The 16,306-nt window shown below is 64.0% G+C and overlaps 2 protein-coding genes across 2 annotated transcripts; both read right to left on the reverse strand.

The window, feature by feature from the left end:
* Positions 2,089-3,430, reverse strand: C1QTNF8 (C1q and tumor necrosis factor related protein 8). Its single transcript, XM_018040194.1, has 2 exons — positions 3,226-3,430; positions 2,089-2,639 (listed from the first exon to the last, which is right to left on the reverse strand). Exons 1-2 carry the CDS (start codon positions 3,428-3,430, stop codon positions 2,089-2,091), a joined length of 756 nt encoding a protein of 251 aa, XP_017895683.1.
* LOC102177295 (tektin-4) lies at positions 7,626-13,474 on the reverse strand. The gene is made up of 6 exons (XM_018040077.1): positions 12,838-13,474; positions 11,041-11,111; positions 10,563-10,706; positions 9,487-9,709; positions 8,467-8,621; positions 7,626-7,895 (listed from the first exon to the last, which is right to left on the reverse strand). Exons 1-6 carry the CDS (start codon positions 13,369-13,371, stop codon positions 7,679-7,681), a joined length of 1,344 nt encoding a protein of 447 aa, XP_017895566.1. The 5' UTR covers positions 13,372-13,474; the 3' UTR covers positions 7,626-7,678.

Raw genomic sequence — 16,306 nt, forward strand, 5'->3', positions numbered from 1 at the left:
CCAAAGTGCAGCCTGAGGTTCCTCGGCCCAAGTCAGCATCACTGGTGGGGGTGGGCAGTACCGAGCGGGTCTCGGGAGGGGCTGGGGAGGTGTCCAGGGCCGCCCTCTGGCTCCCCACGGGCTCTTCCACACCCTCTACTCTCAGTGGGGCCGGGCTCACCAGTCCAGGGTGCCCCACTCAGCTCCCAACCCCTCGGCTACGGCAAGCCCCCCAGAGTCCTGTGGCCCCCTGCCTTGCACCACGGCCAGGCCCAGCTGGGCCTTGGGGCTCCTGGGGGTGGGCATCACTGTGAACCTTGTCCCCCATGCTCTGCATCTTGGGGTACAGACCCTGCTTGTGCTGGGGGTTTGGGGTCACAGCCCCGCCCAGGCCTGAGCTCAGGGACTCAGGCCTCTGAGTCCCAGCTTCCTCCTGGGGTGTCTCTCATACCTGGGCCTCATACCTGGGACCCCAGGAGCCCCCAACCCTGGTCCAGAGCTGGCCTGAGAGCCAGCCTCAGAGGTGGGACTGTCACAGCCCTTGAGTCCCTGTAGAAGGCTGCTGGCTGAAAGCCCCCTCTCCCTGCAGACTCGGAGTCCCGGTAGCCCCTCAGTGGGGGCCTCCCCTCCCCCCATCCCAGGCCACACTACAGAGTCAGCCCTGTTTGAGGGGGATCCAGCTCCTGGAATCACACGCACTTGGGGGTCTACACATCCTCGCTGGACCTCAAAATCTCCACCTTTCCGGGGCACCCCGGTCTGGGAATTTGGGAGGGTAGGCCCTGCTGCCCACGGGTGTGTGTGGACGCTCCCGATCCAGCCTCACTCAGGGCAGATGTTCCTGAGGGTCACGGGGTTCCGTGCGGCAGAGGAGGAGCACCGTGCTCCCAGCTGTGTCTCCTCCCCCAGCACGGGGACGAGGGGCCCCCACCCCCTCCCCAGCCCCCCCAGCAGATGACCATGGTCTGGGGAGGTCTGCCAGAGACCATCTCAGGATGGACTGAGCTCCTGGGGCGGGGCGGGGGGGGTGGGCCGTGATGAGGAGACAGGACCCGACAGGCAGTGTTCTGTGGGCTCAGGGCTCCAGGGTGGAGGCCCCGGCGTGTTCATCACCTGGCAGCCCTAGCAGGCTCGGTCTGGCCAGCCTGCAGCTCCAGCCACATTCACTTGGCCCAGGACCTCAGCCAGCATGCCAGGCTCTGGTGACTCCAGACACTGCTCCTGCCAGGGCCCCGGCTGCCTCACCAGCTCAGCATCCTCACTTAGGCGGAGTGGCCACAGGAGGGGAGGCTGGGGAGGGCCCAGAGAGGAGGTGGTGGGCGGTAGGGCCACAGGGGCTGGACAGAAGGTCCCAGAATGGCCGGAGGACACGTGGCAGGAAAGGAACAGGCTCGGAGCGGAACGGAGGGTGGGCGGCCTGGTGGCTCCTACTGCTGGGCTGCCGGAGGCCTCCAGTGGAGAAAGCTTGGCCAGGGCTAGCTTCAGCATGTGGAAGTGGGAGGTGATACCCCAGGGGTCTGGGGCTCCCCGGGCTCAGGCGTGCATGCTCCTCCCAGCCCACTTAAGACAGACCCGGGGATGCCGCAAGCCCCAGAAAATCGACCCACCGGGGATGTCAGTGTGCTCACCCAGGCCTGTTCTGGCCTGGTCGGCCACCCACCTACTCCATGTCGTTGGTCCTGTGGCCTCTGCTGCCCTGAGCACCCTGGAATTCAGCATGCTCCACTCCTCCCTCGGAGCCTCCCCAGCGTCCAGCCCAGCACCCAGTAGGTGCTTTGTAATTCTCTCACAGCGTGGGGCCTGGCACAGCCTTTATAAGGGGAAAGGGAACTCGACCAGGGGGCCAAGCTCCTTAGCGGGTGGAGGTGCCCGGCCTCAACCCCGCCCACCGCGCGCCCGAAGGTGGGTCTGCTCCGGAATTTCTTGCTGGGACCCCTCATTTGGGGTCCGTGTCTAGCGGGGCTGGTGGGTCTGTCTTGCTCCTGCCGGGCCCCCCTACTTCAGCATGTGCACGCGGGCGGAGCTTAATCACAGCTGGCCCCAGTCCTGGGCGGGGCGAGGGGGTGCTCAGGAGGGTGGGCCCTGGGAGCTGGCGTGGCGCCGGGACCATCAGAGCTCGGCGTCCGGCTTGACCAGGTGGCCGCTGAAGGTGATGTAGAGGTCGCCGTGCTCGCCGAAGATGGCGTTGTCGCGGTCGCGCTGGAACATGCGCACCCAGACGGCGTCGCCCGCGGCCAGCGGCAGCAGCAGGCTCTGCGCCTGCATCACGCTGCGCTCGCTGGGCTGCGCGTACAGCACGGCGGCCGCGTGCGCGTTGCGCATGATGTGCAGATAGGTCTCCTTGTAGTTCCAGGTATGCACGTTGAGGCTCAGGAAATAGACGCCGGGCGCGGTGCAGAGGAAGCGGCCGGAGGCCAGGTCGAAGGCGCCGTCCAAGTTGACCAGCTCCGTGTCGAAGGTCACCGCCTGGAGGGCGTCGGCGCTGTGCAGCCCCTCACTCCGGCCCACCGAGAAGGCCGCGTAGGTGCGCGGGCACTGTGCGCCCGGCAGCCCCGCCTGCCCCTTCTGGCCCTTGCGGCCGCGGAGGCCCCGGGAGCCGGGCGGGCCCTCCTTCCCGCTCCTGCCAGAGCGACCTCTGACCCCCACCTCGCCCTTCTCACCTGCCGGGGAGGGGTGGGGGGTGAGGAGAAGCCCCTGGTCAGGGCTCGCAGGGTCGGGTTCTCTGGCCACGTGGCCCTGCACGTGGCCTCGCCTCTGTGGGCCTCAGTCTCCTCTCTCAGAGCAGCGCTAACTCACCCTCCGAGGAGCAAAGAGAGAGAAGCCACACCCCGAGGGCCTGGCTGTTCGGGGATCTGTGCTGACCGTCATGCGGGGGTGGGGGGGTCAGGCAGCCGCCAGAGGAAGGGTCTGAACTGGTCTTTGAAGGAGAGCGCTGGGGTTCAAGCTCAGTGCAGCTGGCAGTCCAGGCCCCAGGGTGAGGCCCTCCCAGAGCCCTGCCTCTCTCACCCCCAGAGGGGACCCAGGACCCTTCCCCTCCCCTAGGGGCAGGGCTGAGGGCAGCCTCAGGCCCCCTGTCCACAGCCCCTTCCCCAGGACACCCTCTGCCCACCTAGGTGGGGGTGGCCATGGGGAGCAGGGAGCAGGCACCCATCCATTGCCCCCTTGGGGCCTCCTGTCCCCTCCCCTCAGCATAGGTGTCCCTGTAGGGCCAGGGGCAGAGGAGGCCGCCCCTCCGGGTATACTCACCTTTGAGAATCGAGATGTCAATAGTGGGCCTCAGGCGGGGCAGCCCCGCCCACATGTCCCCGTCGCTCACATGGGCACCTGGGCCGGGGGCGGCGGGGGGCCAGGCTGGACGGCAGCACTGCACACACGGCCGGCGAGGCAGCCCCAGGCCATGCCAGGCCCCAGCAGGCAGCGCCAGGAGCAGCAGGAGGGCAGGGGCCACCATCCAGGCCAGGGCCTGGGGCCGGGCAGGAGGGGAGGAAAAAGGTGTGAGAGGAAGGCAGGGAGTGGAGGGCTTGCCCTGCTGAGCCCCCAGTGCCCCCACGGCAGCCTGGCAGCTCCCCTGTGTGGGGGAGACGATGGGGGGCCCAGGGAGCCGCCTGGGTGGGGAGGAACAGCTGGGACCCCTTGAGGGGGCTGCGGTGGGGTCGGCCAGAGCCTTGTCCCGCACAGAGCGCCCTGGTCAGCCCCTCCTGGACTCTCATCCCACCCTGACACCGCTGATGGGTCCTTCCCCGGATCTGAGACTCCTCCTTGACACAGCCTGGGGGCAACCACTGCTGAGAGGGCCCTGCCCCGCCCTCCCGGAGCCCCAGCAAGCGCCGAGGTGGCCGCCTGTGGGAGCTGACACTTCCTGGGCACTGCTCCCTGCTTGTGCCCCTCCCTCCCTGAGGCCTTAGTTCTGGGTGGCAGTGGGCACCCTCAGTGCCTGCTGTTGGGGAGTCCGGGTCCCCAAAGCCCCCATGGCCGGAGACCCCACACCCGGCAGATGCAGGGGGCGCTGAGTGGGGATGGGGGCTCTGAAACAGACCCCCAAGCCCCCCTCACCGGGACTGGCCAGGGCCCTCCAGGAGGGGCTACTTCAGGGAAGGGTATGCTCCCCACCCCACATCCCACACTCTGGGCAGCCGGGCCCAGGGCCCATGTTGGATGGGGCCCGACATGAGGCAGTTTCTACCAGGCTGCCTTGCTGGGCAGCAGGGACATGTACATCCTGAGCCCCTAGGAGGAGGGAGGGTAACCGGGGAGGCTACCCCGGCCCCCACCCAGCTGTACAGAAGCTGATCTTTAATCCCTGCCAGTCCTGAGCCTCCGGTCTCCATGTCCCCTCCTCCGGGAGACCCTGCCTAACCCCGGGCCCATCAGTGCCAGGTGGAGCCACACTTTCCAGCTGCTGGGGGCCCTGGGTGAGCTCCATATGGGCCCGGGCCTCAGTTTTCCTGGCAAATGGACTCTGCCTGCCCTGTTCTCCCAAGGGCTGCATCCGAGAGGCCCAGGCAGGGTTGGTCTCCTGCAAGGGCAGGTGTGTGAGATCGGGGTCCTCACTCTTCCCTGTACCCTGGTCATCCTGAGCAAGTACCCAGGCCCCTTCTTCAGGAAGCCCTCAGGACTTCAGCCCAAGATGCAGGCCTTCCTCTCATGTAGTCTGAGACCCACTCCCAGGCTGAGCTTTCCTGGCAGGTGGGACCCCTTCTCTCTACCACCTCCTCAAACCTCGCAGACCCTCACCCACCCCCTGAGCCACACTGGACCCTGCAGGACTCTCTTGGACCCCTCCCATGGAGGAAACGGACCGGCATGGGTGTCTCCTGGGCAGCCACCCCGGCAGGCAGGCCTGTGCTGCTGGGGCCCTTACCCCAGGCCCTGCTCAAGGTTGCTGTGAAGACCACCACCCACCCCCACTGCCCATTACCATTTCACGACTGGGTGTTGCTGCCTGCCTGGCGGTCTCCGGCGTCTCTGCGCAGCGGCCGGTGAAAGAGCCCTTTCATGCCCGCCCCAGGCACCCGTGGCTTCCCTCTGGGCCATCCAAGACCAACAGGCCTCGGGCCAGCTTCTGAGCTCCCGGCAGGAGGCTCACGGGGCCCTGTTGCCCGCCGCCCGGCCTGCCACCTGCCACAGCCCTGCCTTAGGGGCTCCAGGGTCCTCCCCCAGCCCTGTCGTGGCGGGGCTTGGGGGCCGGGGGAGGCTGGGACTGTGAGGCTGGCTGCCATTTGGGGTGCGATGACTTAGCGTCGGGGAGGCTGGAGCAGTGGCTGAGTGGAGACTGGCAATGAGACCGGAAGCCAAAGTTGGAGACAGACCACTCGCCGGTGCCGAGCCCACCGGGGGACAGTGGCGCCCTCCCATCTCTGGCTGGGCCGTGAGGGCTGGGCCTGGCAGGTGGCGCTGAGGGGCGGGGGCAGCATCTGGCCAGGCTGCGGTGTCTGCCCCCGCCTCCCGCCACACCGTAGCAGGGCTGTGGCGCCCAGCGGAGAGGCTGTGATGCCCTGTCGGGGGCCCTTGGCGGTAGCCGAGCCTTTCAGGGGATGAGGGCTGTGTCCCTGTGATGCCAGCCCCCTCCGGCGGAATGACTCACAGGGCGCCCCGGGCAGTGGCAGGCGGGGGCCGTGACTGCACCAGGACCTGGCCTCATGCTTGCTTGGGCCTAGGCAGCTGGACACTGGGCCCCGGGCAGCGCCTGGTGCCTCGGCCTCTGAACACGAGGCCATGTGACTCCCTGAGAAGCATCCCCCGCCGCTCGACCACACCAAGCAGGCTGCCTGGCGGCGGGGCACCGACGTGGCCTGGGGAGCTGGAGCCACCTTCTGGGAGGCAGGCTGCAGGCATCTGGGGTTGGCTTGCTCGCCCCTGTGGATCTGGGCACAGCCCAGGGTCCGGCACTCCCCACAGGCACCCCGTGCCCTCCTCGCTGCTGACCATGGAGGAGGCAGGCTGGAGGTAGAGGGGGAGACAGGGGACCCCGCCTGTGGGGGATTCTCTTGCCAGCCTGGGGAGAGCAGAGCAGGTGAGGGCTGTGGGGTGCAGGGAGTGGGCCCAGATGCCCAGCCCTGGAGGTGAGGGTTCACGCAGCAGTGCTTGGGGGATTCTCTTGCCAGCCTGGGGAGAGCAGAGCAGGTGAGGGCTGTGGTCAGGGGAGCCTGCCAGCTGGAGCTGGGTCCCAGATGCCCCCAGCCCCTGGAGGTGAGGGTTCACGCAGCAGTGCTTGGCCGCCCCCACGCCTTGTGCTTGTCTGGAGCAAGGACACGTTCTTGTGGAATCCGGATCAGATGGCCTGGACGGGAGGCCTCTCCGCAGACACCCCCCCCACCCCGCCAGGGCTGGGCTAACCCAGGCTCCGGCCAAAGGTGCTGGGCCCAGGGGTGGGCTGGGGGCTCCTCTCTGCCTGCTCCACTTTCGTCTCAGGGGCTTCTGGGGCACCCAGAGAGAGGTAGACGCGCGAGCTCCACTGCTCCCTGCGTCCGACCTCGTTTCCCCATCTGTAAAATGGGCACCAGGGACTCAGCAGTGGCCAGAGTGTCCACGGGCTTCAGCTATCCTCAGGGCCCTGGTGTGCCCTGTGCCTCCAGCTCCCCACTCCTGCAGGGCCTGAATCCCTGGGGGTGGGCGCAGCTGTCTGCCTCCTCCCCAGGGCTGCTGACTCCCCAGAGAGATGCAGCAACCGCCTCGGGAACCTGCCGAGCAGCCCAGAGCCATCCCTCAGCTCCACGGCCTGGTCATTTGTCTCTACAAGAGGACAAGATTTCCGGCCTCACGGGTGGTCATGAGACAACTGCGAACAATGAGTGCCCAGCCCCCGGGCCGTGGAGATAATGAGCTTTGCACAGCACCTCCACTTGGCTCCCCGTCAGCGGCCCCAGTGGGGGGTGGGGGCTGGGACACGGAGGCCCTGGGCGCTGATGGGGGCTCCGCACAGCGCGGCCTCGGTTGATAATGGGGTCTGAGAGCTGCGAGTGTGCGGCTGGGTTATTATCTCCTGGCCTCTTAATGCAAGCTGCCTGAGTCCTGCTGATGAGCTGCTGTCGGGGAGGGAAGCGGCCCCCTTGAGCTCATCAGCGGGGGGCAGAGGGAGAGAGCTTCGGCGGAGGGGGAGAGAGAAGGCCTGGTGCTGCTTGGGGGGTGCCCCAGAGGCAGCGCCCACTTCTGTCCAGAGCTGTGGACACCCCCACCCCCAGCTCAGGTGTGCCCTCTGGTGCCCAGAGCCCACACCAGGTGGGGGTGGCAGGGAGTGGTCCCACAGTTCCCTGGGCTGTCACTGCCCCAGGCCTGCAGTGTGCAGCCCAGGGGCCAAGTCCCTTGGGGGTAGCCGGGCCAGCACCATGTTCTGATGCCCCCGCTAATGAGAGGAGAGTGCCAGCTGGGCTTGGGTGACCGTCCAGGGCACGGGTGAAGAAGAACAGAGCTTCAGCCGCCACTGCAAGGCCCAGAGGCCGTGACCAGTGGTGATGGGAGGTGACGCTCCCCCGGAAGCATCTGGCAGGTGGCCCAGGTGGTCAGCGGAGGGCAATGAGGGGGACCTCGACTGACCCCTGTCCCCAGGTGGGGACAGGGGGTGCCCCAGGCAGGAGACCCTTGGCCTCCCACGGCGGGAATGATGGAGTCCACAGGCAAAGCCCACCTGCCCAGGTGCGCACCCTGAGTAGAAGGCTAACGTGCTCTTTATTCGAGGAGGGGTGGGCCCTGCGCCCGGCGGTCACTGGTAGCCGGCCAGCTGCAGCACGGTGGGGTAGTGGGCACGGTGGGCCATGCACTTGTGGCGGTCGATGAAGAGGCTGTTGGTCTTGACCGCGATGTCCTTCTCCAGGCTCATGCGCGTGTCCTCCAGGTTGCGCAGAGACTGCTCCGCTTCCAGAAGCTTCTCCTTCAGCGCTGCCAGGGACAGGTTCAGCTCCTCCACCTCGCTCACCAGCCTGTGGGCAGAGGTGGGCTGAGTGGGGCCAGCCTGGACGCCGGGCCTGCTGAGGGCGCCAAGGGGGCAGCCCCGGGTTCAAAGGGTGGGGACCTGGGCGGGGCGTCCTGCTCAATACACTTGGCCATTGAAGGACCCCCCAAAGCCCCAGAGGAGACCCAAGCTGGGAGGAGGAGGTGCATCCACCCTGACGTCAGAGGTGTGGAGGGCCAGGACAGGTGGTCGGGGTGGCCATGTGGCTTGGGGAGCTCTGCCTCCCAGACCCCGAGATTCCAGACCGGGGTGAAGTGGGGAGTGTGGCCGGCCCTGGCACTCAGAGACCCACACAGTGTTCCCCCAAAGGACAGGCAGTGTCCAGTGGGGCTGGGGCAGGAGAGGGAATGTGGGAGCCCAGTGTGTAGGGTGGGGGGTGAGGTGGGGGCCGGCGTCTTTCCTCTTTACATCTGCAGGGCTGTGTGTCGGAGGGTGTTCAAGGGGGCCCCAGAGGCTGAGGAGGCCTGGGGGCGGGTGGACGGCACCCATGTGGTGGAGGGTGACGGCCCAGCCCAGAGAGGCCCTTGCGGCCGTGGCACCTGAACTGGGCAGCGTCTCTGCACAGCTCCACGTTGGGCCGGTGGGAGCGCTGGTACAGGCGAGTCTGGGCCACCTTCAGAGGTGCCTCCTTGTCTTTGATGGCCTGCTTCAACGCCGCGACGTTGTGCTCCTGGTCCGTGATCTCCCGCAGCGTCTGCACACAGGACAGCCTGTGGGTCACCCTCTGGGTCTTACCCACACAGGATGGCCCCGTGGGTCACCCCGCACCCCAAGCCCTAACCCCTGCTTCTAGAGGCAGTGTGGAAGCAGGGAGGGTGTGCACGGCCACCTCAGCCCTGCCATGGGCACCCTGAGGCCTAGGGTGAGGCTGGGGGAGGACAGCAAAGCTCAGCGCACAGTGGCTTTGTCCTAAGAGCCCCAGCCCTGAGGTCACCAGACCCCGACCCTGGTCAGGTGCTGTGGAGACAAAGGCAGCAAAGGTCACCCAGAGAGCCTGGGGTCAGGGCCCTGCTGAGCCAGGGCCAGCATCAGGGACACCCCCTAGATAGCCGAGCCTGCCACCTCCTTCCACCTTCCCTGCTCTGGCCTGCAGCCCTCCCCTGTAACAGTTACGCCACTGGCAATGCCACCATCCTCAAATGTCATTAGGCCTTCTCATCAGCTTAATGAGGGCCCTGGGGGAGGAGGGGGGGCCTTGACCAGGGTTCCCTCAGGATGGACAGGGCCAAGGTGGGCAAGGGCCAGGCCAGGCTGTAACCAGGGCATAGTGGGCAGTGGGAGTGTGATGGTCTGGGCTACCCATTCTGAGCCTGGTCTTTGCCAGTCTCAGGGGCTGCCCTGGCGGGGCCAGGTCATAGGCTGGGTGTGGCCTGGCTGCGCGGCGGGCGTGTCCAGGGTGTGGCCTGGCTGCGGGATGGGCGTGTCCAGGGTGTGGCCTGGCTGCGCGGTGGGCGTGTCCAGGGTGTGCCCTGGCTGCGGGATGGGCGTGTCCAGGGTGTGCCCTGGCTGCGGGATGGGCGTGGCCTGGCCGCGGGCTGAGCTCAGCCGAGAGGCCTCACCTTGCGCAGGTGGTGCTCTAGCTTGTGGCGCGCGTCCTCCAGCTCCTCGCACCGCCGCCCGAAGGCCAGGTTCACGGCGTCGCACTGCAGCCGCAGGTCCTCGGACGTGTCCTGCAGTATGCAGTCGATGAGGTTCCGCAGGTTGACTGAGGCCAGGCGCTCGCGCTCAGCGCGGTACAGGTGTTCCTGGGTGAACTTGGCCCACGTCTCGGGCGTGGAGGCACTACGGGTGGGGGAGTGGGCTGACACCGCGGTCGGTGGGGGCAGCTACAAGGACCTCCCCGCGCCTGCCTCACCCCGAGTCCCCAGGGCCTTGGCACGGACGACCACTCGAAGTCCTAGAGCCACACCGCGGCCCCGCGCCCCCGTGCCCCGCCCCTGACGGCGCCCGTAGGGTCTCTCCGCCAGCTCCCGGCGCCTCCTGAGCCGCCCAGGGGTCCCCGCGCTCGTGCCCCGACGGCCGTGGCTGCGCCGGGTGGTGGCCGCGCGCCCCCTGCCGGCCGCACGCGGAGCTGCAGCCCGCTCCCCCCTACACACACACACACACACACACACACACACACTCACACACTCACACGCACTTTCTCACACACTCACATGCACACGCACATACATTCTCTTTCTCACACACACTCACACACCCTCTCTTACTCTGACACACTCACACACACACCCCCTCACTCACACACTCTCACACACTCAATCTCACACTCACACTCACACATACACACTCTTACTCTCACACATTCACACACACACTCTCACTCACACTTATGCACACACTGCACACTAACACTCACTCTCATACTCACACACACACTCTCACAGACTCTCGCTCAAACACACATATACACTTTCTCTCACACACTTCTCTCTCTCTCTTTCACACACACACACACCCTGCCCCAGTGCTAGGTCCTGCCTCCTCCTGTGAAGCCCAGCGGGACAGTCAACCGAGTGTGCCCGGCACTTGGGTGGGGGTCCCGCCGGGCGCCTGCCCTCCCCAGGGGCAGAAGTGCCGCACAGAGGCCCCCGGCGGAGGGACGGGGCGCCCGGGCGGGGTCTCTCAGCCCCACCTCTCCTCGAACGTGGCCGAGTGCGGGTAGAACTGCACGTCGGTGCTCTGGCTGCTGTAGCGGCAGCAGGCCTCGTCGATGTTGTAGGCCTCCACCTTGTCGGACCAGTCCGTCTCGCAGGTTTCCTTGTGCTCCCGGTTCAGCCTGCGGGCGAACGGCGGGCAGGGCCTGCGTCAGGGCGGGTGGGGAGCTGGGCGCACCCCGACGCTGGGCATGGCCAGCCCCCAGGCGACAGGGGGGCCTCATCTGCTGACGGTGGGCCCCGGGGTGCTGGTCTGGCTCTGGATGTCCAGGCCCCCTGGCCACCCCCACCTGCCCAGTGCCCCCTCCCCGCCCTGTGCTCCTGGCTGTGGCTGGGGACAGTCCGTCACCTCTCGCAGCCTCAGGGCCGGGTCACCCGACCTCCTGCCTACAGTGGCCTGAGGGGTAAGAGGACGGGGTCACCCCAAGGGCAGCTCTGGAGGCCGCCCAGACCCACCGAATCTGGCTCACAGCCTGCATGATGGTCCTTTTCAGGAGCTCCTGAATGTTCCGGATGAGCTCGGCCTCCTAGGGGAGAAGACCCCCGCCCCTGGTGAGAGTCTGAGGACCTCCAGGCTCTTAAACCCCGAGGAAGAGCAGAGTTTCGGGTGATGCCCAGTGGAACTGGGCCCTGCTTATGGCCCCAGTCTCTGGTGGAAGTGGGGGCAAGCCTGGTTCTCTTAGAGGATCTATTCTGGGCTTGGAGCACCCTGTCTGGGGCACTGCAGTGGGCTCTTTGGGGGTCTTCTATGGGCTGTGGGGAACATCAGCCAATGGTGGTTCCCACTTGCTGGGCACGCAGCACCCCCGGGCTCTGAGCCATCACTGGTGCCTGCCCACGGACCCCAGAGTGCCCGGCAATAGCCTCTGAGGACCCTATCAACTAAGTCCCCACCCAGGACTGCCCTCACACACCCAGGACACATGGGAACCCTGTGTTTCCTCCTGCCTCCCTGACGGGTTCATTTCCTGGGGAGGAAAAGCCCTCCCTGGATCTGAATCTTCCCCTCCACTGGGCTCTAAGCCCTTGTGTCCGGTTCTGACCCATGGGCCCGCCTTCCTGTCCTGACTCGGTTGTCCATGTACTGCTGGGCGAGGGGCCTGGCTCAGAACAGAGCCGTCCCTCCTGGAGCCTTGGGAGGTTCTTGAGTGAATGAGTGTGAGGGTGGGGCCGTGGGGGGATGGCAGAGGAAGGGCCTGGGCTTAGGGGAGGCACCCAGGTTTGAGGGGGTCCCCGGGTGCCTGACTGTGTGTGTGTCTCCCCACGTCTCATGAGTGACCGTGGCTGCAGCCTGCTCACAGCTGAGGCCCTTCCCCACCAGCATCAGGGGCCTGGCCTGGGTGACCCCCAGTCCTTCAGGGCTGCCCCAAGAACAGGTCCTGCCGGGTCTCTGTGGGATGCACGAGGCCTCCACCCTACCTTCACCGTCCACACCTGCACACCGGCCTGAGGCTGGATTTCCAACGCAGACATTGGCAGGGTGGGGGTGTGGCAGGGCTCCACCTCTGTGAACTCAGGGTCGGGCTTCATCTGCATGACCCAGGGTGACCAGAGGGGCAGGTCAACAGGTGCCGGGCCCCAGGGGTGACTGAGGGGCCACCCAGGAGGCACCGGCGCCACCACGACCTGACCAGGAGGGTCTCCCTTGGCCTGCACGCATTCCAACCCCAGCCAGCCGCCCCTGGGGCCCAGCTCAGGCCCTTCCTGGTTTCCTGGGGGCCGAGCCCTGCCCTGCCTCAGGCCAGCGTCATCCCGGCACACATTCGGGGATGAATGCCACCATGGCCTGGGCCCTGCCTCTCCCCGAGTGAGAGCAGGGGTGGAACAGGTGAGTGGACAAGCACGAGGCTCCAGCCCTGCCCCCGTGCAGGGGGGCACCCAGGCCACGATGCCCCTCACCCAGCAGGGCCTGACTGGCCCAACTTGCAGGGAGCTCAGCCTTGCCCAGCACCCACTGTGGGAACCAGGCCGAGGGAAGGCCAGAACTGGCACCCTCCCCCCTCCCCCCAGGGAGCCTGAGTTCTGCCCCTGCCCCCAGCTGGGGAGGCCCCAGGACCAGTTGGTTCTGGCACCCCACCCCTCTGTGCCTGGGCGTGTGCTCGAGTGTCCCCACGTGGGCAGAGTGCAGGCTCCCAGGGGTGCCCAGGCACCAGGCTCTGCACAGCCAAGTCGAGGGGGGAACACTGGGAAGGTCGTGCTCCCTGGAGAGAGGTGGGAGGCCGGTCTGCGGCTCCAGGGACTGGGCAGCCGAACCTTCAGCAGCTCGATCTCCACACAGTCGCGCACAAGGTCGGGGTGCTGGCGGCGATCGCGGCACTGCAGGTTGTCGGTGACGATGGAGAAGGGCCCGGCCGTGGCGTCCAGGGCGCGCTCCAGCCGCTGCTTCTGGGCCAGCAGCTGCTCGGTCTCGGAGACCAGCTCCTCCACCTGGCGCTGCAGCTCCGACTTCCAGCCGTGCGTGTCTTGCAGGCGCCCGCCCACCTTCCTCGTGGAGTCTTGCTGTGTGCGCTGTGCCAGCGCCTCGGTCTCCGCCGCCAGCTGCTGGCTCTCGTGGCGCTGCCGCTCCGACTGGTCGCGATCGGCGAAGGCCTGGTGGTAGCGGGCATAGCAGTTCTGGAACCACTCGTCCAGTAGGTACTTGGCCGTGCGGAAGCCGGAGGTGGCCAGGCCCGAGGATGTGTGGGCGCCCGTGTTTCGGGCCACATCGTACAGCTTGCGGGGCAGCTGGCATGCTGGCACCGTCTGTGGGGCGGGCTCCTTGGTCAGGAGTATGTCCGTCTGTGCCATGGCGCCGCCCAGGCACGGGCGGGAGTGGGGAGAGAGGGAGGGGGGCCGCTCAGCTCGCTCAGCAGGGCAGCTCTGGCCACTGGGTCCCCAAGCAGGATGTGGCTTCTGGTTTCCCGGAGACAGTACACGCCAAGCCCTCCTGTTGCTAGGCGACTGGAATTCTCCCACCTCCCACCACCTGGTGGCCCTCTTAAAGGGCCAGGCAGGCCCCAGCCCCACCTGTCCTGGCCACGCCTGGTACCTGCCAGAGGAGCTGCATGAGGGACAGGCCCTTGTCTCCTGCGTCAGACTTGTTCCCAGGCAGTGCTCTCCTGGGCACCCACGTGTCCCTGATGGGGGTTGACTCAGCCTCCAGTGGGGGCCTTGAATCAGATCCGCAGATCTGCCCCATAGGAAGGAGGCAGGTCCTGTCATGGGGACAGTGTCCCCACGACCACCCAGGGCCTTGCCTGTGTCTCCTGGCCCCTGGGCTGCCTGCTGCCCTTCAGCTGCTCAGTCGTGTCCCACTCTTTGAGACCCCATGGACTGCAGCACGCCGCGCTTCCCTGTCCATCACCATCTCCTAGAGTTTGCTCAAGCTCATGCGGCTTCAGTCAGTGATGGCGTCCACCCATCTGCTCCTCTGTCTCCCCTTATCCTCCGGCCTTCAGTCTTTCCCAGCATCAGGGTCTTTTCCAATGAGCCAGTTCTTTGAATCTGGTGGCCACAGTATTGGAGCTTCAACTGCAGCATCAGTTCTTCTAATGAACATTCAGGGTTGATATCCTTCAGGATTTTCTGGTTTGATCTCATTGCCGTCCAGGTTACTCTCAAGAGTCTTCTCCACCACCACAGTCCTAAAGCGTCAATTTTTCGGCACTCGGTCTTCTTTATCATTCAACTCTCACACCTGTACACGACACTGGAAAAACAGTAGCTTTGACTATATGGACCTTTGTTGGCAAAGTCATGACTCTGCTTGTTAATACACTGTCTGGGTTTGTCATAGCTTTTCTTCCAAGGAGCAAGTGTCTTTTAATTTCATGGCTGCAGTCACTGTCCTCAGTGATCTTGGAGCCCAAGAAAATAAAGTCTGTCACTGTTTCCACTGTTCCCCATCTATTTGCCGTGAAGTATGAAGTGGATGCCGTGATCTTTGTTTTTTTAATGTTGAGCTTTAAGCCAGCGTTTTCACTCTCTTTCACTTTCATCAAGAGGTCCTTTAATTCCTCATCACTTTCTGTCATTAGGGTGGTGTCATCTGCGTATCTGAGGTTACTGATATTTCTCCCAGTAATCTCACTTCCAGCTTGTGCTTCATCCAGCCCAGCATTTCACATGATGTACTCTGCATATAAATTAATTAAGCAGGGTGACAACATACAGCCTTGATGTTCTCCTTTCCCAATTTTGAACCAGTCCGTTGTTCCATGTCCAATTGTAACTTGCCTCTTGACCTTCACTTGGTACCTGGGGAGAGTGACATCTCCAAGTGCCCCCTCCTGGGCGGGGAGTCCAAGAGCCCCGTTGATTCCCAACATGACCGGCAGAGGGAGACATTGGCTGTGAAATGCGAGAAGGAGGCAGGAAAGGCGGTCTGGTTTTCCCATCTCTTGAAGAATTTTCCACTTTTTGTTGTGATCCACAGAGTCAGAGGCTTTAATGTAGTCCAGGAAGCAGAGGTGGATATTTTTTCTGGAATTCCCTTGCTTTTTTAGGATCCGGAGGATATTGGCAATTTGATCTCTGGTTCCTTCTTCTTTTCTAAATCTAGTTTGAACATCTGGAAGTTCTCAGCTCATGTACTGTTGAAGCCTAGCTTGAAGGATTTTGCTTTGCTAGCATGTGAAACGAGCACAATTGTGCAGTAGTTTGAGCATTCTTTGGCATTGCCCTTCTTTGGGATTGGAATGAAAACTGACCTTTTCCAGTTCTGTGGCCACTGGTGAGTTTTCCAAATTTGCTGGCATATTGAGTGCAGCACTTTCACAGCATCATCTTCTAGGATTTGAAATAGCTCAGCTGGAATTTCATCACCTCCACTAGCCTAGTAATATTTCATAAGGCCCACTTGACTTCATAGTGATGTTTCATAAGGCCCATTACTTCCAACTTGGGGCTTCCCCTTCTGTCCAGGGGCTTCCACTCCCAACAAGGACCTTAAGACTCCCACCCCAGGCTTCCCCCTCCCCAGGTGCTGGGACCACACCCTCTCTGATGCGCTCCACCGGCTAGATCCTGCACCTAGCCTGCCTGCTGCCTCCCGCTGCGCCGGCCGGCCCTTGGCTCGGGGTCCACTCTGCTCTTGGTGGAGCTGGTGTGGGCGGTGTGGGCTCCTGCTTAAGCGTGTCATCATCTCACCTTCCTCTCCCCCCACCTGCCTCCCCCTACCTCAGTTTAAAGGGCTCGTGAGAGGGGCCGACCTACAGGAGGAGCAATCTGGGGGGGCGCCCTCCCAGGGTAATGTAATGTTTCATAAGGCCCACTTGACTTCACAGCCCAAGATGTCTGCCTCTAGGTGAGTGACCACCACACCATCTGGGTTGTAAAGGTCATTAAGACCTTTATTGTACAGTCCCACTGTGTATTTTTGCCTTCTCTTCTTAATCTCTTCTGCTTCTTTTAGGTCCTCACGTTTCCCGTCCTTTATTTTGCCCATTTTTGCATGAAATATTGCCTTAGCGCCTCTAGTTTTCTTGAAGAGATCTGTAGTCTTTTTCAGTCTATTGTTTTCCTCTACTTCGCATTGTTCCCTAGAGAAGGCTTTCTTATCTCTCCTTACTATTCTTTGGAATTCTGAATTCTTGGGTATATCTTTCCCTTTCTCGTTTGCTTTTCGCTTGTCTTCTTTTCTCAGCTATTTGTAAGGCCTCGTCAGAAGCTGTTTCGCCTTCTTACATTTCTTTCTCTTGCAGATGGTTTTGGTCACCATTTCCTGTACAAAGTTACAAACCTC

This window comes from Capra hircus, chromosome 25 (genome assembly GCF_001704415.2).
Source record: "Capra hircus breed San Clemente chromosome 25, ASM170441v1, whole genome shotgun sequence".
Classification (NCBI taxonomy): domain Eukaryota; kingdom Metazoa; phylum Chordata; class Mammalia; order Artiodactyla; family Bovidae; genus Capra; species Capra hircus.